Consider the following 24,764-nt stretch of genomic DNA (forward strand, 5'->3'; position numbering starts at 1 on the left):
AATATTGGTTATTCTTCAAAAAATACCCAGAAGGAACAGAACTTACATGGCATGGCTGGGGAGGATTGTTGTGTAGGAAAAGGGGATCTGTGCTGATCTTTAGCAGGCACAGGTGGCTTCCCAAGGGAAGTAAGTTTAAAATGTCTGGGAATATTTGAGGCAGTAGACGACATAGGGTAGGGAACAGTCCAACAGTGGGCAAAATAACAGGCTTGGGACTGTCTGACCTTAGCAGAATAACTGCTACAACACACCCGTTTGTTGGGCTGTTGTGTGTAATTAACTCTGAGTTGGATGTTCAGTCATTGCTGTGATAGTTCATAGCGCATCAAACGTTTAGATCAGCTGAAAACCTGGGAAAAGCTAGAGCTGAGGCTCCTTATCTTTGCTCGGCCTCAGTGTGTGGGCACAGTGCAGAGTGATTAACACTCTCCCGCTTGATTAATGCGCTGTGCTTATGTCATGAGGGGCCGTGTGACGTCATTTGTGGGCCCCTCCTCCCCGCTTGGGTCGGGACCGAAACGGGGCCGCCTCACAACCCTCCGTGACGTCACCGTGACGTCGCGCGGGGGCGGGGCGTTGCCGGGGCGACCGGACGCCGCGCGCGGGCCGCGAGGGGGCGCCGCCGCCGCCGCTGCACTGCGGCAAAGGCGGGGCCGGCGCGCGCCGCGGGCGGGAGCGCCCCGCGCCGCCCCATTGGCTCCGCCCGCCGCCGGGGGGCGGGGCCTCGTCGCCCGCCCGGCGCCAATTGGCGGGCACCGCCCCCCCCCCCCCCCCCTTCACGGCGCTCCCGCCCTCCCCGTGAGGGCGGTGCCGGCGGGCGAGGGCGCGGCGGGTCCGCACCGGCAGCCCGCGGGTCCCGCTCGTCCCACTCGTTCCCCCGCGGAGCCGCCGCCCCGTCACGGCCTGAGGAGGATCCGCCTCGCGTCTCGTCCCGTCCCGCCAACCCTGCGCCTGGGAGCCGCCAGGTAAACCCGGGGGAACACCCCAGGGAGGTTGCCGGGGGTCCCCGCTCTGAGGGCGTCGCACGAGGAGGCTGCTGCACTTGTAGGGTCTAGACCCCGGGACCGGCTTTTATTGTTTTCGTTTGAATGCCTTCCGGTTTTTAATTTCGGCGAGCTGCAAAGTTGCTGTTGTTCCTCATTCTGCAGCATCACTTCGCTGCGTTTCGGGGCTGTGGATGGAACCTCGTGCCCGTCCCACCATCTTCACCTTCCCCCAGGTTATTCTTATAGGAGGAGTAATTCTTCATTTTGACATTAATTATTTGCTTTAAGCAGTAATAATTTTTTTTTTAAAAGTCGGTCTTACATGGGACGGTGCGTTTCCGTAATGCAAAGCAACTTCCTGCATAATGAATTAACTCTTAGGAAACCTTTGCACCGCTTTATCTAGAATTCTGAGTATTAATAGAAATTCCGTTCTCGTGTGCCTTTCTATATTGTGCGTCTGAAATGAGTTGGTCAGAGTTAAATAATTCTGCAGCTTTTTTCCCCTCCCACTTCCACAGCTGAGGAAAGGGTTACCTTGAGCTTTCCTTGCATTAATAGGATGGAGAGAATCTGTAGAAGTTGCTTTCTCTGGTAACAATACGATTTATTACAGGCTTTTTGCTGCTGCTCTTACAGTTCTTGCGTGAGGCAGAACCCTGAGTGTGTCTTTAACTGCATTTACAACAGGATTTCCTAGAGGCCAAAAAGGCAAATGTTAAATACCAAGTATAAAGCCACAAAGAGGAGTCCTGTGCCCTTTCCAGAACATGAATAAAAATATTTAACTTCTGTACGCCTGCAGTTAAGTCTCTTCTTTCATTTGTCGTTGCAGTAATAGGCATATACAAAACTGTATTTTAATGTGCAGAATAAGCAAATAAAATAAAAATATATGAGAGACCAAGAGGTGATTCCCTGTGAAGGTGTCACCACGTTTTAGGGCACCTGTCATCCCTTCATGCCCGGGTTGCTTCATGCTCATAGGTCTGATGTGGAGGAAACTTGTTACCAGTGAAGCACTCAAAATTTTTCCCTGTGAATTACAGACTCAAAACTGTTGGAAAATAACTGCTTTTCCTTTCTTTATTTGCTTTCCCAGTGTAATCATCCCATAGAACTAGTCCTCAGAGTGGTGATTCATGGATTATTGACATTGCTGGTAATTTTACTCGCATTAAGCTTATTTTATGGTGTGAGACCAGGGGATTATAATGCTCCAGCATTGACTTATCTCATCCAAACATATTTTTAAACCAGCTGCATGAAGTAGCACGAGAAGTCAGCTTTGTATTTTATAACCATGGAGGTTTGCCACTGGTGCTGACCTGGCCTGGCCTGGTTATTCCTTCTCCTGACAGCAGATATGGGAGATATTCCATGGCTTAAATATAATGGGTACTGACGTGTGTCTGCACACTGATGGTGAGAAGTCTCCACCACAGAATCACCACAGTGACACTGCTTGGAAGTACATCAGGGTGAGGGATCAGGACACAGTGACTGCAGGGAATGATCTGCCTTTGTCTCAGAGTGGCATCTTGGTTGGAAAGTTTGGGCTGGGAATGTAACCTGGGAAGGGGTTTTGTCCTTTAAAACTGGCTATGTGGTGTGTTTTGCAGCAGATTTCATTTAGTTGGAATTGTTGTGTCAAATTGTCTTCTGTTTCATGTCTCTTTTTTTTTTCTGTAGGAAACCTAAGAATTCTCTTGGTAGGTTCTGGGTTTTTTCTTTCTGATTTAATTCAGTTGCTCTTTTTAGAGGATGAAAGCTTAAACCTGCTGTTGTGATTTCTGTTTCTACCAACAAAACAAACGAAGAAAAAGAAGTGCTGGAAGAGCTTCTAGAGGCAGAAACAAAATCAGGGCTATTTTGTGTGTTTTAAGCATCTTTTCTTTTAGAAAGTGGGTGATGCAAAGGAAACATCTACGTGTAGTGTACTTTTAGTAACAAGTGATCCCTTAAATCCACTACAATCCCAGTGTGTTTTCTTTCCAATTCTCTATAATACTTGTTTTGTCAGTCAAAAATTTGTGTGTGGCTTTTGAGTTCTGTTATTTATGTGATCTGTTTAAGGCACTTCAGAAAAGGTCCAAATGGCTTTCCAGGTATGAATCCTTACTAAGCTCTTTGGCTGATCCTTGAACATGAAACTCTTGGTTAATGCCTGCAGTTCTCTCCCAGCACATGCTGAAACAGTAATTTGAGCTTTTACTGTGTTTTGCTGTTGCTATTTGGATAAAGAAAAAAACCTCTAAATATCCTTTTTTTTTTTCAAAATAGCAGAGCTGATTTTTTGAGGATGTTTAATACTGTCCATATATGCTTTGTTCTGGTGTTCAGCTTGAAGCTGAAGGAATAAGGGTTTTTTGGAACTGATAATCCCAGCTAATCAGGGGTTAAGAGTGCCTTAGGACAACTCAAAAGCCAGGTCTCGGGATGAGAGTTGAATAATACCCAAGTGTTGTGTTTCCTGACTCCAGAGTATTATTGGTGGCCCTGGGTTGGGTGCTACATAACTGCAGTCAGATGTGCTACAGAGGTGGGCAGAGCAAGAGGAGAGCAAAGCTGAGAGCAAAGGGAGAAGCTGAAGATTTAGGAGGAGAGAGAACTGTATTTGAATATGATCAAATTTGAAATATATCTTAGGCTGCCTCTGAGATTTTGGGAAGCCTCTCTGCTGTATTGGAGGGCTCAGTGGTGTGAATCCCACCTGGAAACAGAAAACTCAGAGGAAAGGCAGGTCATTCCTGCTGCTCTTGGGTTGGGATTGGAGTGTTTTTCGCATCTGCTTCTCCCTCAGGGTTTTGAGAACACATCAGTTTTGTCAACTAAAGCCTCAGTCCTTGACTGTAAACACTTCCCACAGGAATTTTTGAAGTGCTGCAGGTAACACAGACCAAGCTCCAGCAAACCACGCAGCGAGACTTGCTAATAAGTCTTTCTCTTGTAGGCTTAAGTAGCCAAAGATGAGTCGTGGATTGTCAGAAAACAATAACTTCCCCTATGACAACAACCAAATGGTTTTGGATATGATCCTGTGTTCCCTCATTGGGGTTCCTCAGCCTATCAACTGGGACAGTGTGGCAAGGCTGGTCCCAGGATATACATCCAAAGAGGTGAGTTCACTGATAAGAGAACTTGTTTTCTTTCAGAAATGCTTTATGGAAAACAAAATATTTTCGGGGGGGAGGGAGGGAAATTGAAGTTAAGGGATTTTTGGTTCCTCAAGTGATTTATACTTTAAGAATTGAATATGTTAAATGAGCAGTAGATTAAAAACTGCATTCTGCATTTGGCTTTGTTAGAACTGATACAGAATAAGAATAAAAATTCCTGGAAATGAAAAATTTAAAAAGTGGAATAAAAAAAAATCATTTCAAATTACATAGCTAGAACTTTGATGAAAGGATGCCAGTACCCACTAACCTCATGTAGGTTTTTAGTATCCTAACTTGCAAACCTCATAACTTTCTATGCTGTTTGTTACAATTGTAAGGAAGTAGGAGTTCCAGACCTCTGTTAGGTACTTAAGAGTTCAGTTGCCTCTTGCTTGATCCTGCAAGATGTGGATTTTTCTTTCTTTAGTTGGAATAGAGCTGGAAGAACCTTGTACTTCCATACTCTTCTCTTCCTGGATTGCTGAATTTCCTGGTGAAATGCTTGTTTTTTTAGCAATAATTTTGACTTTTTCATTGCTGAGAGAGGAAAATGTCTTCTGCCCTTGTGATTCAGCAAAGCTGAAAGAAAACAAGCCAGTGGTTTTGACTTCCTTGCAAACATAATCAAGAGTGTCAGCTCACATTTATAGCATTGCTGTAACCTTGGATTGAGAACATAAAAATGAAGGATTGGGAGTAGAAGCTTCTGTGGAATGTTGCTGCCTCTCAAGGGCTTGGGAAAGTGCTTGGGGACGTTTCTACTGTTCACCTTTCAATATGCACAAGTACCATGCACATTAAGCAAATAAAATAACAATTCAGGGAGCTCTCTCCTCGTGTTAATTAATATATTTGATTAGTACATGTCTGTTTACTCTGCTTTAAAAGAACTAAGTGTTTCAAATACGTGGAGTCCCTGTTTAAAGCAGTTACATAAAAGCAGAGAGATCCATTTACTTGTTGTATACAGTAGACTGGCATCACCACAGATTTGAGACATGACTATCAGAAGGGTGTCACTGTGTGCCCCTGGCCTAAAGGGGTAGGTGGCACAAAGCAATGTCTGCTAAATCAACCCAAAATAAATAAATCAAACCAGCTGCTTGAATAGAGCCCAACACCTGTCTCACAGGAGCATCACCTGTGGAATTATGTAGATTTACTGGTAAGTGCAAATTACCTGTGTGTAGGACTCTGCTGAACCAAACCCATAATTGTATGGGTACAAATTAGAGAATGGAAAGACTGTCTAGTTCATCAAAATAGGGAATGGGAAGTTAATAGAACTGCAGTGGGAAGTGAGAATTAACAGAACTGCAGTGGGAATTGGAAGTCGATAAAACTGCAGTGGAAATCACCGGTCCCTTTTGTCCGAATCAGAATGGAGGTCATAAAATTAAAAAAAAAAAAAAAAGATTATTAACCAATTACTATAGCTACTTCTAATGATATTTGACCATGTTTGTGGTAAAAGAACGAGTTACAAAATGAGAATTCAAACTCTCCCCATTCGAAGTTTCAAAACTTTCCATTTTGAAAATGGGGCATAAAAGTGCAGTGTTTAAGGAAATTAGAGTTGAAACAGGTTCTATCTAATTTTTTTCTCATTCTGTTAGAGTATTTAATTATGGTAACTCTTGTTTTACTGTGTATTTCTGTACTTTCCTGATACCACTCCTCAACTAGGAAGCATTGTAAGTTTGATATCAGTAACTGTTCCCTTGTGGGAGATACGAAATACAGTGTCCATCTCAAATCATAGTTATTACAAATGTACTGAAAGCTACTGCTTCATTGTCCTATCATTTAATCTTGTGACAGTGTGCAAAAAGGTTTGATGAGCTAAAAAGCAGTGGAAGTTCACCTGTTGACAACCAGTATAATTCCCTGATGGCTGCTGGTGGGAGTCCTGTGGAATCTTTAGCTACGTACATCAAATCCTCCTTGCTCGATACACAGACAGAGTTTCAGGAGCCTGCTATTGGGCAGGATTCCATTACTATAACTGGTATGTTTTTAGTCATTCTGAAATATATTGGCTTTGGTGATAATCAGTATGTGCATGCTTTTCTGTCCTGAGTGGTAAGTCCACCCAGGAATAATAGTTGTTCATCCTTGGAAAGTTAAGTATCAATATCATGTGTACGTGAAGGCACTTTCCATGAGTTTAGTTTGAGAATCGATGCTTGCTTGGGTATTTTTAATAACTTGTCCTTCCAAAAGGCACAAATCCTTCTGCTGAATCCTCTGTTTAGGGTTTTTGGTGGCGTGCTGTTAAACCTGCAGCCATTTGCAGGTTTAACATGAAGCAGTGTTATTAAAATAACTAGAGAGTGGTGTGTGGAAAAGCTGCAGGAAGCTGAGGAGATGATCCCTTCAGGGCAAACCTTTCTCTCCCAGCTCCAAGCCCTGTGTTTCCCATGCTGCTCCATGGCAAGATGGCTGTGTAGGAGTTGGAGAATAATGCAGCTAATTTTTGAAGCAAGACAGTCTTGTGATGACATATAACATGTCTTAGTCAGTGATATGTCCCAGCAATAATTTGGCAGAAGAGGACGAGTCCTAATAGTTGTAAATTCAGTCACAGCACATTTAAATATTGTTAAGAATTCCTTAAGTACTTCTGTCAGGAGTTGTAATTAAATGTGTGATAGTTATTCTTTCATTTTCATTAGACACTCAGATGTTTCAGTGCCTGCAGGACTTGATGTGTTGCATGAGAAATTTGCTTCAGTAATGAATAAACAATTTCTGTGTTAAAAATTAAGATCACAGTGAAGCACTTAAACAAAACATTCTCTGTTCTGATGTCCTTCACAGTGCTGCAGCTTTCACTGTTCTCTTGGCAGCAGAAAAACAGCTGTTTGAACTTTGGGCCATGAATAAAGTGTTTTTAATAACTCTAATCAAGGGGTGATACTGGAAAACTGTACATGGAGGATCTAGACTGAAAAAAAAATGCTTCCAATCAGCTTTCAATTATGTAGTTACATGCATGATGTGGAGTAAATGCTGCTGGCACCCACAGGTGCCTATTTATAAGATTAGTGGCTTCCCAGGAGGCAGTTAACGAGCTGACTGCTTCTAGAACTCCTTAGACAATTAGTTCATGTTTTCTTTTTAACAAAGTAATACATGTAATGAGCATTAATGCAGTTAAGTACACGAATGTCATGTTTCCTACTACTAGATCTTAGCCTGAGATTATTCTCTGTTTTCTTTGTGACTTTGGATAAACCATCTGCCCTGTTTGTATGGAATTTGTTGATATTAAATCAGGATAATTAATCTTTTTTTCTCACAGGCTTGAGTGAACTCACCTGCTTAATATTTGGGTATTTCAGAATTGGAGATTTGAGAGAAGCCTATTTGTAAACATATTTTGCTTAATTAATTACTTCCTAGTGCATTTTTTCCACATTTGCTTATTGTAAGGATCAAGAATTTGGGACCTGTTTGCATTTGTTGGTAGTCAGGACTAACAGCAAGAAAAAGCAAATCGGGCCAAACTCATTTTGAGCTGGATTCTGCTTTTGGCTGAGTTATAACAGCTCATTTAATACTTGCTAATTGTAAGGCAAACTGCTGTTCAGTCCCTCTGAATGCATTTTATGGCAGTAAACAAGCATATAGGATAACCTTTTACCCAAAGTATTTATTAGTAATTTTCAGAAGTCAATCAAGTCAATCAATCTTAGGGGAGGAAGAAAAAAAGACAGGAAGCAATGTGTGGTGAAGTTGCCTGTGTTGCATATTGTTATCAGCATTATTTCCTTTAATAAAGAACTTCACAGTGTCCAAAATAAACTTCTCAACATTTGCAGACAGAAATCCTTCACACCATGTATTTCCCCAGTCCCTTTTTGTAAAATTCTCCCCTTCCCTTGCCTTCCAAATCTCCCCCCTCTGCTGCCTGCAGTGGGATGGCTGTGGCTGGACCAGCCCTTTCCAGGGTTTTACTGGGCTCTCTCAAGTGATTCTTCCCCTTTTATTTAACTGTGTTCCCTCTATTCTGGCCTTACTAAGCCTTAACTGGGCAAGGCCTTAGGCTGGATCTTTGAAGAAAGTTTTGTTTCTTCTGCCTCTGGTGGGATAGTTTTGTTTTCCTGAAGGGCACAACTGCTGGGTTCCATATCATTTTTGCTGTCAGTCTGCTGTAGTTATTTAGCCATAAGATGAAAAGGTCTATTTTAATCTTCTTCAGAGGAGTGCAGCCTCTTACGTTACACAAGAGGGAGGAGACGCTTCTGGAACTCCTAAAAATCTGAGAGAATGATGTAGTCATGGAAAATAATGACTTTATGGGTTTTCATCAGGGGAAGACAGAAATGTGCCCTTCCATTGTTTAAAAAGCAATCATCTTTCTGACCTGTAAGCAAGATTATTGAAGTTTCAGATTGCAGTGATTCGTCATCACAGTGAAGAGTTTTTCATTACCTTAACCCCTGACCCAGATTTGGTGACCAGACCTCCTGGACTTCACTGGGTTTTGTGTCCCCTTTTCACTACTTGTGAAGACAACCTATTTGAAGTGCAGCTGTCCCTTATAGTCCTGGAACAACCTCCATCTAGGACTAGTCAGATCTCATGGGCTGCTTTCTTTGAGCCTTGTTTTGTGTGATCAGCTGGTTTAAGCCACATGTGTGGAAGAACTTGGCAAAAACACCTCTTAAGAGCCTTCTGTGCTTCTCTTTGGAAGGGGCTTAATTTCAAAGCTGGCACATTCTGGGTGAGAGGTGGAATTAGTCTCAAGTTGTTATGTCCTGGCAGCAAAGCCTTCTGGAAACAGAAGTTTTGATGTGGCAGAGTCTTAAGACTCACATCCCCCAGAGCAGCCAAGGAGAGCTGAAGGAATGGATTGTATTCCCAGACAGAAGTGCTGGAGGCTGTGAATCCTATGCTCTGTGTTGAGACAGGACTGATGTGGATTTGTGGCCAAGTGTCTGGGCAACCCAGCAATGCTGCTGGTGTGAGTTCCCAGTGCATGGCATTCAGAGCAGGAATTTGGGTTGTTTAGTAGCCCCTGTGGAAGCAGATTTGTGGCTTGCCATGTCCCATTGCTCCCCCGTGGCAGCCGCACTTCGGTTGTGTTTCCAAGATGCTGAAGAACAGAAGGTCAGGCATTTTTGTTCTAATGCAGCCCCTTTTTTCCTTACATTTTGAAGGAAGGCCCAGTGCAACCTCCACAAGGAATTCTTCTTCAGAATCTGAGAAAGGTCCTGTACATAACAGTGGAGAAAGCACTGATGAAAGCCAGGGGTAAGGAGTTCTTTGTGTGTTTGTTATCTGGGGGACTGTAGAACTGACAGGAAGATGCCTAAAGTGCTCATGCTCTTCTACTACCAGAAAGAGAACAACTAACAAAAAGGGAACATCCTGCTAAATGCTGTAAGAAATTTGGGAACCTTACATTGCTACAGAAATATGAGTTGGCTTGAGAATGTTTTGTGTGCAATAGGGATATTTATAAATCTGTCCATTGTGTTCCTCTGGGTGATTGATCACTGCTGTGGCAGGAATGGGAAACATAACCTGATTTTAAAAAGGAATGAAACAAGATTGAAGCTCAAGAATGTTTAACTTTAAAAAAATATTCTAGGAAGATAAATTTGTCCTATGTAAAAGCAGGAAAAAGAAGTGCAAGTGAAAAAATTTACCATGAATTCCAATAGCCATGTGTGTCACTTTGATACCATCAACATTCCTGTTTTCCATCCTACATGGGTACACATAGAATAATGGTTGGTTGAAACCTAACACTAACCATCTTTCTGTAGAGACAGCATTTACTGATTCCAGCTTTGATATTAAGAAATAACCATTTTAATATACAGCAAACCAATTTAATTTCCACAGATGAAAATTGTTGTTGTAAGCAGTTTTTGTCCTTGGTGCCTCAGTGACTTAGGCATGTATGTATATATCTGTCTTCTTATTTTAGGGAAACTAGAAAGGGAGAACAAACAAGTTCTTCATGTAATTCAGATAGAAGATTAATTGTTGGTTATAGGATGCTATCTCCTATCCTTTAATTGAATCACACAGAGGATATGCATCTGCCTTCTCCCCATGGCAATGCTCTCCAACAATAGCTTCTATTAATAGCTGTTATTAATAACTGCAATTTGTTTTCCTTATGGTGATAAAACCCTGTTAGTGACACCAGATCCAGAGCTGGGGAGGTGGTTGCTGGGATTTGATGTTACTGGCTTGAGGTCCTAAATAACTTAGTTTGTGGCTTTTCCTTTTTTTTTCTTTTGAGGCCAAATATGGTGATCCACGTGTGCGACGAAGCCAAAAACCTCAAAGAAGATTTTGTGTGCCCTCGAGACCTTCTGGTGTCGGAGATGAAGTACTTTGCCGAGTACCTGGCGGTGGATGCCCAGCGCTGGGAGGAGGTGGACATTTCCGTGCACTGCGACGTTCACATCTTTGACTGGCTCATGAAATACGTCAAAAGGAACACCAAAGATTCTGAGCTCAATGAAATGCCCACTTTAGGTAAAAACAAACAAACAAACAAAACCAACGTATGTAGTGCATTTGTTGTGGGCTCGTTGTGTTCTGTGCCAATCGAAGATGGTGCAGCTCGGCCCCAATCTCTGTTTCTGAGCGTTGCAACAGAGATCCTCTGGTGATTATAGGACATGTCTCTGCTTTTTCTGCTTTGAGGAAACATGCTGAAAGCTGAAGCAGTAAAAAAGCTCTCATTTTTGGGATCTGGTGTTTTTAATTAAGGCTCCTCAGACCTGACCAAGAACAGAGTGGTAGTTTTAAAATAGACAGTTGTTGGGGTTTGTCTTGTTCCTCCTCTGCTCAACAATTGCAATGTTTTCTGTAATTTCCATGCAATCTGATACAATGGTAGAAGAGCCTTTGGCTTTATGGATTTGAGGCGAGTTTTTAATTTTTTATGAGGCTTTCCTACCATTTTTTAAAATATAACTTGCAATGCAAAGGTTGTGTTAAGAAAATCTCAGCTGGGTGTGATGGCTACAGATGGAAGTTAATCTTGTATCATTTTTTTAATCATGGTATCCCTGTGAAGCCTCTTTTTCCAGTTTTAATAAATTCCAGGTTGTTATAGTTGTACTCTGGCCACCTAAATGATAAGCCAAAGGTTTGTTTCTTAAGATGGAAAATGTTCTATGTATTGGAAGATGGAATGAGAGGTTGATTGGTAAAATGATACTTCAAGCAGATACTAAATGTGCAGAGGGAAGGGTGTGATAAATATTACAAAAATAATTAATGTAAAAAAAACCCCAACCTTTTTGTTTTCTTTTAGAACCATCAAATGTCATATCAATTCTCATTTCTTCAGAGTTTTTGAAGATGGATTCATTAGTAAGTATTAAGAAAGGTTGATCCTCTGCCACGAGGGCACAGTTAATTACCAGGTGTTTACCAGCTTGTTTGTTGTGCTTTGGCTGTTACATAAACAGGAGGTGCAATGAGAACATTTTGAAACTTTTACCACCTTTCCTATTCAGTGCAGTAATCCAATATTTGTGGAATCTCAATGCAATAAAACCTGAAGTTATTTCTAAATGTGACAGTGGGATCTTGGATTTGCCTTCTGATGGCTCATCCAAAGTAACATCACTAACTTACTTCTGATAGTTTTATCAGAAAAGATTAGTAATTAAATGATTATCTAGGTTTTATATCCCTTTTCCCCTTGAACAGCACTTGTGCAATTCAGGATCTGGTTTTTCAGCTCTATATAAGAAATATTTACTGATTGTTAAATGTCAAAAATCCTGTCACTGGGGGGACCCACAGCAAAGTGTTTAAGTTGAGATCCAGGCAATACTATGTATAATGTGTGTTATGGTTTCCTTTTACAAGCACTTGGAAGGTACCACTTGTTGAAGATGAAACACTTGTGGAGTCTTGGTCTTTAGAAGCTTCTGGAGAAAAACATTAACTCAGTCACGTTAATTCAGAGTCTCTTTCAAGCAAATCTGAGACTTTTTAAGTTGAACTGAAATAGTTTTCCAAAACACCACAGTTTAAAAAGTAAAAATCTTGAAGCAATTACGATGTTTAGAATTCTTTAACATCCATGTTTCTGTTTTTCCTAGGTAGAAAAATGTATCCACTATTGTCACAAAAATATGAATGCCATTGTAGCCACCCCTTGTAACATGAACTGTATCAATGCTAATCTTGTTACACACATTGCTGATCTCTTCAGGCACAATGAGGTGGAAGAGCTGAAGGACAAAAGAGACAAATTTAAGAGGTAATTTTTGCTCTGTAATACACTACTGAAATGCTGTTGAGCTTTTGGATCATATTTCATAACAGCTAAGCCTGTGGGATTTGAAATTATATATATATATATATATATACACACAATTTATATTCTCATGTAATGTATCTTTAATGCAGAATATCACAGTATGACTGAATAATTTTATATTAAAATTATGAGCAAAAGGAAAGGCCACACTGGGAATGTGACATGGACAAATTATTCATGAATTCTCATGTGGCAGCCAGGGTTAGAGCAAGGAACCTTTTGTGGGATGACATGCTCCTAATTGGTAGAGAATAGTTTGGCTTCAGCATCCTGAGAACTTGGATGTTTAGACATAGAATTTGGGATGACTGGAAGGCTGAATAGTTGCGATGGAATTCTGGATCTTGCATGAGGATTCCAGCCTGGTCAGGATCAAGATAAGGGCTCGTTACTGGAGTGCAGACTGACAGAAAGCAAGGTGAAAGTATGAGAGGATTTTAGTCAGTAGGGAAAGACATTATAACTTTTAGAATTAAGTGTAATTTCATGGCAGTATTCACTAATAAAAGGTCCTCTAGTCCAGGGAGAAGCTGACAGTTTATATTGGCAAGTAATATAATACAGGACAAAAAATCAAAAGACCTCTTTTGCCACATCTGTGGGAAAGTAAGAGATGAACAGGATAATTTAAAGGAAAATTATATTAAAAGTTAGGTTCTGAGAGTGACTTCACTTATCAGAATGTAATTAGTCTCACTATACATAAAACAACTTTCAGTTTTTTCTAATGGGTAAGCTGTGTTGCTGTCATTAATAGTAAACTTTTCTGCAAGAAGATTGAGAGACTGTTTGATCCAGAGTATGTAAATCCAGATTCCAGAGGAAATGCAGCAACATTATACAGGTATGACCTTTTTATGTTGTGACTTCAGCTGCAAGGAAGTGTTGTGAGGTCCTGCTCTTACTCCTTTCCTTCTTTCTCTTTTTTTTTTTTTCTAATCTAGGTGTTGTTTATGTAAAAAGCTGCTAACTAAAGAAACTGAAAGGAGAATTCCTTGTGTGCCAGGAAAAATCAACATAGATCAACATGGGAATATTGTCTATGTTCATATAAGGTAGTGACTATATATATATAAAATATATATAAAATATTTCTTCAACTTCATGATTTTTGGGTGATTTTACAAGATACTCATAAAATGAATTATACATATGTTAAGAGTGTATGAAACATCTCAACTTCTTGTATTACTTAGCAAACCAAAAAAAAAGGGGGAGATGATTATGATGATGTACTTCTGAAATTCATTCAGCAGTGCTGCTGCTGCAGGGAAATGGAAAAACTGCAGCCATGATTACTGGGAGGGCTATTTTGGGTTGTACTGCCTTAAATAGAAAATACTCAGCTAATTCTTTCATCAGAGGATTTTAAGATGTGTGTAGTTGAAGACAAATTAAATTAAAGGCTGCATTTCTGTTTGTTAGTGAAGGGTAGTTCCACCTCTGCCAGCACAGAAAATCCAAGGAGTGTTTTCTAGACCGACTTTGTACTGTCAAATCTAATATTCAACCTGCTTAAAGACTGCTATAAATAAACATTGCCAGTTGTTTTTCTGTTCCAAAGTATTTGTCAGAGGAGCTTCCAGGACCTATCCTGGATTCACTTGGCACAGATGTTTAGTTCAATCCTGACTGTTTGATCCACGGTTGTGAACAGCTGGATTCTCTTTTTAATGAAATCAGTACGTGATCAGCTGCAGTTTCTTTCCTCCTTATATGCTCCTTTTAAGTGAAATGTGGGAAATTAATAACAGGAGACCTTTCTCTTTAGATCTGTTTTGTTCAGAACAACCAAAACAGTTCCATATCAGCTCCTGAGGCAACCTGTATTTGGTGTCACTCACAGCAGTTATTCCAAGGTGGGGATTAGTCTAAATAGAACCAAATCTTGTGACCCTGTCCTGACCCATCAGGATCATTGGTGATTAGCCATGTAAAGTTCATTAATTGTATTACTTTCCTTAAGCTGTGTGTAGCTGCTCTGCTGTTCCTAACAGATAAATGTGCAGGGCTTTAAAGTTGCTCAGAGGATTATTCAGGTTCTAGCTGTTTGCCTTGTGGTACTCATGACTGCTTTTGTACACTGAATTTGTTTACTGAGAAGTGATCCTGGCCACTAATGAATTCAGGCTCAGGAGCTAATCCAAACCCATCTTTAATGCCTTAAAAATAGGTTTCTATTTATTGGTCCTCTAGTGGTGCCTAGAACTAACTTCCAGTTGGAAATCCTGCTCTCTTAGCCTAGGTCGGGTGTATATATAACAAAACTGGTTCACACCAGGGCTCCTCCTGAAGGTAACATGCTCCACTGCATATTCTCCTTTGAATTCTGAAGAGGTGTGTCTCATGTGATCACCAGGAAGGAACAAAGTCTGTAGTTTTAAGATTAGAAGTGTCAGATGTGTACACTCATCAGAAAGACGTGGTCTTCTGTCTTCAAACTTGAATTCCTAACTAAGCAATTGCTGTTGTGGTGCAGATATGCAGAAGATATTTAGCTTATAAATAGAAGATGTTTAGCTTATAACTTTGCAGTATATGGATTTTGAGATGAATCAAGCTGTGACTTGTGGAAGAATAAAGGCTCTTCTGTCATGCTCTGAATTTAATAATGACTAGCTGACACTGTATCCTTTAACTCTGCTCTAGATGTTTCACCAGTGGAACACACATTGTTCTGTTCCTTTTCCACCTCCCTGTTCTGGTGACAGGATAAAAACGAGAGTCACGACTCTGTATGTGACCTGATGTTTGGCTTTTTCAGAGACAAAACCTGGGAAGTCCATGAATATTTAATTGGCCTTCACGAGGAATTGAAGTCTTGGAGGGACGTTTATTGGCGCCTCTGGGGGACTGTCAACTGGTTGAGCTGCTCGAGATGTAACCAAGTCAGTACAATTTCACTTGGGCTTGTGGTGGGTGGCTTTTGGGGGGTGAGGAAGGGATCAAAGCAGTTTGGAAAATACATGCTAGTAAAGCTTGGTGTATGTTCTTTATAGAGCAAAATTTTGACTTCCATGGATAATCTTGCCTCTCTCTCTCTTTTTTTTCCTAATGTAGTCTTTCCTGTGTACTGAATTCTCCCATTGCCAGTACCATTCCCAACCAGTTCTTTATCCAGGTGTAGCCAGTGCTCTGGGCTCAAGTGGGACAGGAGTGTATCCCTGCTGTAACCAGAAAGTCCTTCGGTTTGATCCCACAACCCTCCCAAAGGTACCTCAATACCAACTCACTTGTAAAAAGAGCATAATATCTGGCAGGGGGGCAACAGTGTGTTATGAAAATAAATCATTTTTCCAAATGAAAGGTTGTAAATTGTTGTCAGGACCTGGGGACACGAGTTCAAAAGTTCAGCTGTTGATATTGAACTTACTGAAATCAGTTCTTCCCATTAACTCTGGTATTTGATCCTCTGTGTCTGTGTATCCCAGGGCTGCAAAGTGAGGGATCACATGGTTGAGTTACCATCAGGAGATGAGGATGGGGATGCTTTGCCATCTCAGACTACTCAAATACTGAATGATCTGCTGCATCATAGAGATGTTATAGTTGTTCCTTTCACTAAGGATGAGAATAGGTAAGAACATTGTATTGTGTTACTGAAATAATTTGGCCTGCCACACTGTGTGCTCGTTGCATTTGAGTTCTCTCCCATCTTTAAATGAGTCATAGGACTTTTTAAAGATAACTTGGTTTTGATTGTTTAGTTGGAAATTGAGAAGAGAAGAATAAGTACTTTTTCCTTTTACGTTTCAACTTCATTCAACTTCCATAAGCATCCACTCCTATCTTTACATTTTAATGTATTGTTATCAAAATGTTTATGTGGCTGACTTGGAGGTCTGTCTTCTCTCTTGATGCCTGATGAGTAAAGAGAGACTGATCCTGAAGTTGTGAAATAGAAATATTCATTTTTTGTTTTATGTATTTCTCTCCAAGTGATTCTGGTATTGGGCTTGGTGATGAAAAAGGCCTTGAATGTGATGTGCTTGTAGAGCCAAACACTCCATGGGGTCCCAAAACTGGAGAAATCAACGCTGTGAGTGCTGACTTTTTTTTCCTTCCCTTATTTCTGATAAGGAAGATTCTTACAAAAATACTTTGAAGAAGTTGTTGGACAACTTTTAATAAAAAAAAAAACAACAAACTCATTGTTGGAGGAAGAAACACACCACTGAGCATTGCAGGATAGCACAGATACAAAAGACCTGGTTGCTGAAAAGGCAAAACTTCTGCCATGTCTGCTGGAAATATTTCTGTATATCAGAGGGAATTTTTTTTGTCTGTGCTTTCTACCCCATTCTTAAACTGATGATATTTAAGGATCCAGTCATACTTGAAAATATTTGCCTCATTATATATTTTAAAAATTGCTACCTTGTTTCTGCCTACTGACGTATCTGAAGATCCATAAATAAAGAACAGTAACTTGGGTTGTGTTTTTGTTGAGGGATTTTTTTTCCCCTCCAAGATGTTACTATAACATAACACTCGTATTTTTGAATTCCACTCACTTTTTAAAAAAATTCTAATTAATATTAGTTCTTTAACTTATATCCCTTTCTCTCTCTTCATGACTACAGTTTCTGTCTCTGAAGAACTGGGCTTTACAGCTGGTTAGTAAAACATTTTATTAATAATTTAAATTATTTGGTCTTCTGTACTAGCAGAGAACTAGCTTTGATTTTTGTCTTATTTTCTAATTAATTAGGAAAATGTATTTTCTTGCTTTTGCTTTAATTTGGAGGCTGCAGAATGGCAACACTTCTTACAAGAAAATATAAAGTGTGTGAAGTACTACTTTTTTGAACTTGTTAAGCTTTATCATCTCTCATGGACTCCTAGGCACACATTATCACTTAATTTAGATATATGTGTATATTCAAACAATGTAAACATCACATGAATATTTCCATAATTGTGTGCTGATGGAAACTGTTCCCTGGGAGCCCATCTGTTGCAGTATTGTAGTTTATGATGATAGAAGATAAAGAACCAAAGGTATTGGGAGGAGTTCACAAAAACCAGCTATTCCAGACCAACTTGCAATAAATTATGAATGCAGATAGCTCTGGTGTAATCTAGGTGTATTTGTAGGGCACTGCAGTTATTTAATTACTGTACTTAATTACTGAATATCTCAGCATTTCAGGCACTTTGCAAGATGCAGCAAGCCTGAGCAGAACCCTTTATAAACTTGTATTTTCCTGTGTTCTGTAATTAAGTGGCTTACTCAGACATCTACTACCACAAGAAATTTTCTTATTAATTAGAAAAATAGTATAACCAGCAATACATTGGATTTTAAACGTGGAATCATACAATAGTACAGGTTGGAAGGGATCTCTGCTGGTCATCTTATGTATTCCTTCCCAGTTTCAAAGTTAGGTTCAACTTCCAGGCTATACTGCTTTGCCAAACTTTGCTATACTGCTTATCCAGCCAAAGATGGAGATGCTGCACCTTCTCTGGGCAACCTATTAAAATGTTGGACCACTTGGAAGAAACAAAAATTAAAATATCTAAACGTTTTACGCAAAGATTTGAAAATCCTTTCTCAACACTTGAGAGTTGTGTCCTCAGACCCAACTGTGCACACAGTTACCTCACTGAGATAGGGAGCTGTGCTGGAAATCAGCTCCCTCAGGACAGATTTAATCTGTCATTTAATAGAAATCAAACCTCACTTTTAATCTGTAAACTCTCCTCCTGTTGATTAGAAACAGCAATCACTGTTATCTGAGGAGGAGGAGTACACCACTGGCTCAGAGGTCACTGAGGATGAAGTGGGGGATGAAGAAGAAGTGTGCAAGAAACCAGGTACAACAAGACTCTACAGTCCTCCTCTCTAGGATTTAGAGACAGGGATTTGAGGCAGCAAAAGTCTTCTATAAGCAAATTTTGAACATTAGGCATTTTAAAAAAATAAAAACTACTGTTACTTGAATTTTATTTCTATTTTTTTCTGTGATTAGGTACAAATTACCCCCCTGCTTGGTGCCATCAGAAATCACTGGCAAACAAGGAAAGCTGCAGCTGTTCATGTCTGAGATGTCCTCAGAGTAGCTCAGGAAACTATCAAATGACTTTTATGAGATTATACATAATAAATGTTGACAGAAAAGGCAGTAGTTACATGACTGGTTTTATATGCAAAATATTCTTTGGGTTGTATGCTGGAATGATGGGGGAATGTGCCTAAAACTTGTGTCTGCACTGAAGATGATCTCTGTAGGATCTAAAAAGATTTTTTGTTCCCTTTTCTTTTTTTTAATGTGATAAGGGGTTTAGGAACATGGACAACCAAAAAGCAGCTTCTCCTTTTCACCCTACTAAAGGGTCACTTGAGCAGAGGCAGTTCTTTGTTCCTTCTGTCTTGACTCAAAGGGATTGGAGTTGCACCAGTCTGTTAAGAAAAAGACACATGTTGAATGAAAATTTGGTCTGATTGAGTTAATATGGCCAAAAATGTAGCTTGTACGTGCACTTATTTTTAAATTTAAAGGATTTATGCTGTGTGTGTAACTACTCTGCATTTTAAATATACCTTTGAGTTCCTGTACACTTCTCATAGAAGAGCATTTGAGTAATGTGTATTAGCATGCCTGCAACACAAAGAAAAGGAAAACAGCCTGTTAATTTACACTTTTTGTAAAGAGACAGAGGGGAAAAAATTCCTCTGTAGCTGTGTAGTTGAGAAATTCCAAGTATCTGTGATGGTATGAATGGATATTTCTTCCATCAGCAGGGAGAAAGGAGAAATTAAAGAAATCCTACAGGCACCCAAAGAAAGTGCTTTCTTCACCTAGTGTTCAGAAAAGGGAGAAGCCATCTGAGAAGGTAAAATCCTAGCTGTGAATCCAGGCTCTTGGGTTGGGTTGCTTGATGGGGAATTCTCTCTAAGTTTTAAACTTGATCTTAAAACACACATGATGTGATTTTCTTTCCTTGGTAGCCGAGTTCCCGAGATGCATCTCCATTCATGTAAGTCATTTTTCAAGCCCTTAAAAACATATTTTAGTATCTCCCTCTTTGTAAGCAGCTACTTGATGACATGGTGTGCATCTTTCTTTTCCCAACCAGTGTGAGCATGCAGCAGAACAAGTGGGATGCCTCCAGGTCACTGAGATACAACCAGGATGCCCAGAGAGAAGATGGTCTGTTCTTGCATGAGTTTAGTTTTCATAAAGTTTAGGATCATTTTCTTTGCATAATGTTTTCTATAGGAAACAGCCAGTTTTCTTCAAATGTAGCTGCTTGGACACCTTTAGGTTGAATTTAATCTCAGTCACAGCCATGGGGTTTTTGGGTGTTTGTGTGATTTGTGTGCTTTATTTGGAATGTCAGCACATAACCTACAGATTATAGTTGTGTCATCTCATGACTGTGCATATAATTTATTGCATCCATGTGGCATCTTATCTGTGCAGATAAGAGAGAAACATCCACTTCTATCTCTTTCTCAGTCTCTCTGACTAAAATATTCTGTTCATTTGTCCTGCCTTTTTTTTAATCTCTCCTGAGACTCTTGTGCATTTCTGCTGTTTTGAAAACCTCTGCCTCCAAACCATTTCCATAGATTTTGATCTCAGTGTATTGCCTGAGGTTGATTCTGGTATTTACCAAGAAGGCTGCTGAGACTAAATTATCCTAAATTATCCATCAGGATTTAGGATCTTTGTTGTTTAGGATTTTTGTAGGAGCTGAAAAGAAAGTTAATTTTACAAATCCACCATCACTCATTTGCGTGTCTAATTCTTCTCTTTGCATTCACTAGCAAGGAAAACCTCTGCTCTAAATATCCTTTCTTATTTCTGACAGATCAGAGAAGAATGTCTGAGATTACAGGGCATTTAATAAAAATGAGACTGGGAGACCTCGATCGAGTCAAGTCAAAAGACAGCAAAGAAGTAAGATTTGTCCTGGTACAGTTTGCAGAGTTGAAGGGAGCCTTAGGTAACAAAAACTAGTAACACAAATGAAAACACCACCTATTCAATACTTAAGCTAAAGAACTGAATTATATCAACCTTCCTTTTGTCCCAAGCAGGATCTTTTGGTGGGATTATAGTTTAAAATAGCATTTCAACTTCACTGCCCTTAAAAAACCGGTCCTGGAAAATAGGTTTAAAAAATTCAGTCCTGGGTTGTGCTAATGAAACGAAGTATGCCATAAATTCTGCTGGATATTAGTGATCTTTATGAAAAGTCACTGATTGCACTGAAATAATGCCAAAACTTGATGATTTTTTTTCCTGGATTCCAGTATGCAGGAGGCATTTATTCCAGGCTGGAAGCTCAGATCAAGGCCTCGGCGCAGGTCAGTGCGCGGCAAAACAACGCCGAGAAGAATGTCAGGTAAGAACTGGAAATGAAAGGAAGAGGCAAAACATGGATTTCAGGTGTGGGGGGGTGGTGGGTGTTTAAATTAAAACATGCCTTGTTTCACACTTTGTCAAATTAAAGTGGAGCTAAGAGAGTGGAACTCTCGTGGCTGTGCTGGAAGAACTGCTTTACACCTTCTGTGTTGGGAAGTTCGCTCCAGCTCCAACATAATTTTTTGGCAGAGTTATGGATAACTGGAAAAGTGTTAGCCAAGATTTTCAACCTATTCTTTGTTCTCCTTCCAAAAACAAACCCCCACACATCAAAAACCCCTACATTAATAATGTAAAAAAAAAAATATAAATACACTTCTTTTGTGTTTTCAATCCAGGTCAAAATCCCGTTTTGGTCAAGGCCGTCCCACATAAGGAGTCATGACCACCCTTTAGCCAGAATTCCTTACTGCTTCCTGAAACTCCACTGCACTCTGACGTGGAGAATGCACATCTCTGAAAGCTTTCCAGTGACTTATTTATTACTTTAAGCCTTGTAAATTATTTTGTGCCATAAATGAATGCAAATCCAATAAGGTCTGTACTTATTTTAATTGTAAATATCCTATTTCTTAAATTTAAATTGAATTGCCTTTTTTTTGTTTTTCTTTTTTTTTTTTTTAGGCTATTGTATTAAGTTGCATAGAAAAGATTTTATAAATCTGCAGAATTAAATTATCAGACTAACTTTATTTATGGGGGAAGACAGAAATATGCCTTTTGGTGTGCCAGAAATACTGAAAGGGGCAAAGCAAGACTACTGAGCTCTGAATGCACTCAGCAGCATTAACACAAGTCTCCTCGTGTATTTATGTTGTGTGGTGTTTGATGGTCCATTTTAGGTCAGTCTTCTGGGGATTTGCATTTAAAGTTCATGACAATACCTGTGACTTAGACTAGTTGAAGCAAAATTTTGATGCAGTTCTGAGGCTTCCTTCTGTATGTGACACAGCTCCATCCATCTGAATGTGGGCAGCAGGTAGGGACTAGACCTCCAGAGCTGAAATCAGTGCCCTGGTGATGCAGCTTTGCATCCTGCATGTGAACCACTTGCTTTACTTGTATCTGGAATTAATACTCATCCTCATTCCTGACTCCACTTACAGTGTCTTGTTCCCCTCCAACACCCAGACTTAGGATGCAGAGCAGTTTTATGGATGCAATGCCACTAAATATCCAAGCAGATCCACTGTTAATTCTGCATCTTGCAGCAGAGGTGTCTCATTACAAAGGTTTGTGCATGTAGATCTTTTTTTGGGTCTAGTTACTCTCTGAAACCTGCCTGGATAACACTGTTTAGAAGTCAGGTGCACTTTCAAGTTCTGTCTTTGGAGCAATAGAGTACAAGTTTGTCAAATCCAGGGCTACCAAAATGAAATAACTTGCCTAGAAAATACCTTGCATATTAGCAAAGAAAATGGCAATAATAATAATAATAATAATAATGGCTGAATTCAAGGAAACACATTCTGACTTTTTGAAACAGGTAGAAAGAGCACTCAGGGAAAGCTTATTCCAGCTCATGGCTGTACAATAAATTGAGTTTGGAATTAAGCCAGCAAGATCCTGGGTGGGAGGGCAGGGTGGGGTAAGGAGAGGGAGGTTGTTTAAATGCTCTTCCCTCCATTTGGGCTTTTTTTTTGTTTGTTCGTCTTGTTTCCTGATGATTTTCAGTGGGTGTTAGAAGACTAGGATAGCAATACTTGAAAATCCTGCTGTCAAGGGGGAAGATTTTTATTGAACCAGTTAAAAATCAGTGTTGTTTGTGTGTTTTGTCCAATGCTGTAGCAAATTGGGAGCCCAGTGAAACCAACAGGCAAAATTGGATATCAGTGGCTTTGATTTGGGGCAGGAGTGCTTTAATCTGTATCAACTAAATCAGGTTTTATGAATGCCCCAGGCCTATTTGCAAGTACTGATGCAGTTTGAAGCACTTCTGGTAAACACTGGAAAACTGATTGTTTTTTGTTGAAAGTATTCTAAAATCCACCAGGTATGAAAATGCAGTAGAATAAGTGTTTTGCCACAATTTTGTGACTTCTGATGGAGGGGTGTTCCAAATTCCCATGGTAAACTTGGCTGTGGAAGTTGCAGGCTGCATGTGTGTGTGTGTTTAGTTTTCATAGAACTACTGACTAGAAGAGAAAGGAAAATTCTGCTGGTTTTGTTCTGTGGGGAAGTGCCAGTTCTACGTGCCAGTATTGTTTTATTCAAAAACATTCTTGAGCATATAAAAATGACATACATGATGTGCAGTTTATCTCTTTTTTTTTCCCCCGTGCCAACCACCTTGAATTTTTATCTTGTGTTAATTTTGAGAATTTGTCTTGGTTTAATGGAAATAAACATTATTAATTTAAGAAGCGTGTGAGTGTTTTATAGATGCTTTTAAGAACTGAGTTATGTTGTTTGATGGTCTCAATCATGCCACGTGTATTTGTGATTAAATTGCAGCATCACAGTACAGGCTTTTTATCTGTCAAGAACAGGATATCATTAAATGCAAAGCTGCTCCAAAGCTACATGAACTTAAAAGAATTTTTATCTGCGTCGAGTTTTGAAGCCGGATTAAAAATTCATGAGTGAGCTGCCCTCCAAGTGACCCAAGTATGCAAAATATTAAACTAAGCTATGTTTAAAAAAACATGTTTAACACTGCCTTGCACTGCCACAGTGCAGATTGCACCATTTAAACAGTCTGTTAAATCCATGAATATTATTATTTGCCGTGATTCTGTTTCTAGAAATTGCTATGTGGGTGCCCTGTACATGTGCAGGTGGTGTATTGGGAAGGCTGCAATGTCCATCCTGCTATCCCACGTGGGTATAAACTATCTCCCTGCCCTCTGGAGCTGTGCCTGTTCCCTGGATGCCTAGAGATCTTGGAGAAAGGGACAGAATTTTGAATGCAGCAATGAGTCCAAAAGATGTGTTTTGGAGAAATGTGGACATATGGTTGCCCCAGTGTGTGAACAGCGTGGGTGGTTTTGATGTGACTGAGAACACACTTCTCTTTGCCAGAAGGGAATCAGTTTTTTAAAAGTCATTGTTTCCTGTTCTTGCTGAGTGTACCTGTATTGGGGGTTGGGAAACTGCTCCTGTGCATCAGGTGCTTGAGCCATTATGTGAAGTTTTTTTTCTTTATTTCTTAATAATTATGAAATCATTCAGGTTGGAAAAGACCTCCAAGACTGAGTCCATCTTTTAGGAGGTGAAGAAGGCTTCACTCATGTTAAATTTATTTGTTACAGATTTACTGCTGAGTCCCCTCCTGGTTATATCTATAAATAAAAGCAGCCAAAGGCTTTTCCAGGCTCGAGGCCAAGTGACTGCCCAGAATTGCTGTGTCCCTGAGGTTCTGTCTTTGAGCATCAGGGTGGTGGAGGCTGAGGGAACCATCAGCAGCTGGAAGGCTACAGCAGGTGACAGTCACCCAGCACTCCTCTACTTTGGGAATCACACAAGCTTGGAATGTTAATTTGATGGCAAGTGCTGCTCTTGCCTTGGACTGAGACCCTCCCAGCGAAACAGCTTCTAGAGAGCGGGGTAACAGTGTTGTGCTGCACCCGAGCAGCGGTTCCCCTTCTACACCTGCCTGGGGGGGAACTTTAAATTTGTATCTAGTCTTACACTGAGTTTATGCACAGGAGTGATCTTCCTCCTTCAGCTTCTGGGCTGCTCCCCCACAGATAACCCCATGGGGGATCTTTCTGGAGTTTTATCCCCTGAGGTCCCGGGCCCCTTCCCATCTCTGAGCTTCCAGCGCTCCGGGAGGCCCCGGAGGCTGTTGAGGCTGCGTTGCCTTTGCTCTCACTTGGAATATCCAAAAAGTAGATCTTCATTAGTGGATTAAGACTTTCCAGCACATGGACATTCCCGGTGGTCAAGGGGGTTGGTTGCTAGAAGAACCTGTTGGTACAAATGCCAG

General features: G+C 40.2%; 1 protein-coding gene across 4 annotated transcripts; it reads left to right on the plus strand.

The window, feature by feature from the left end:
* Nucleotides 1-819: 819 nt before the first annotated feature.
* SANBR (SANT and BTB domain regulator of CSR) lies at nucleotides 820-23,695 on the plus strand. 4 transcript variants are annotated; one of them, XM_051792761.1, is made up of 21 exons: nucleotides 820-968; nucleotides 3,943-4,108; nucleotides 5,972-6,158; nucleotides 9,316-9,409; nucleotides 10,413-10,651; nucleotides 11,439-11,497; nucleotides 12,238-12,398; nucleotides 13,195-13,302; nucleotides 13,403-13,513; nucleotides 15,223-15,346; nucleotides 15,519-15,671; nucleotides 15,890-16,035; nucleotides 16,398-16,497; nucleotides 17,042-17,074; nucleotides 18,179-18,278; nucleotides 19,204-19,298; nucleotides 19,414-19,442; nucleotides 19,542-19,615; nucleotides 20,280-20,368; nucleotides 20,725-20,816; nucleotides 21,175-23,695. In XM_051792761.1, the coding sequence occupies exons 2-21, from the start codon at nucleotides 3,959-3,961 to the stop codon at nucleotides 21,209-21,211; spliced, it is 2,181 nt and encodes a 726-aa protein (XP_051648721.1). In that variant the 5' UTR covers nucleotides 820-968; nucleotides 3,943-3,958; the 3' UTR covers nucleotides 21,212-23,695. The 4 variants fall into 4 exon arrangements, with proteins under 4 accessions (XP_051648721.1, XP_051648722.1, XP_051648723.1 ...); XM_051792762.1 differs by having other exon boundaries at nucleotides 13,216-13,302; XM_051792763.1 differs by lacking the exons at nucleotides 820-968; nucleotides 5,972-6,158 and having other exon boundaries at nucleotides 3,975-4,108.
* Nucleotides 23,696-24,764: the final 1,069 nt, after the last annotated feature.

Source organism: Manacus candei, unplaced genomic scaffold, assembly GCF_025592945.1.
Source record: "Manacus candei isolate 608988 ecotype Guabito, Panama unplaced genomic scaffold, ASM2559294v1 h1tg000035l, whole genome shotgun sequence".
Lineage (NCBI taxonomy): Eukaryota > Metazoa > Chordata > Aves > Passeriformes > Pipridae > Manacus > Manacus candei.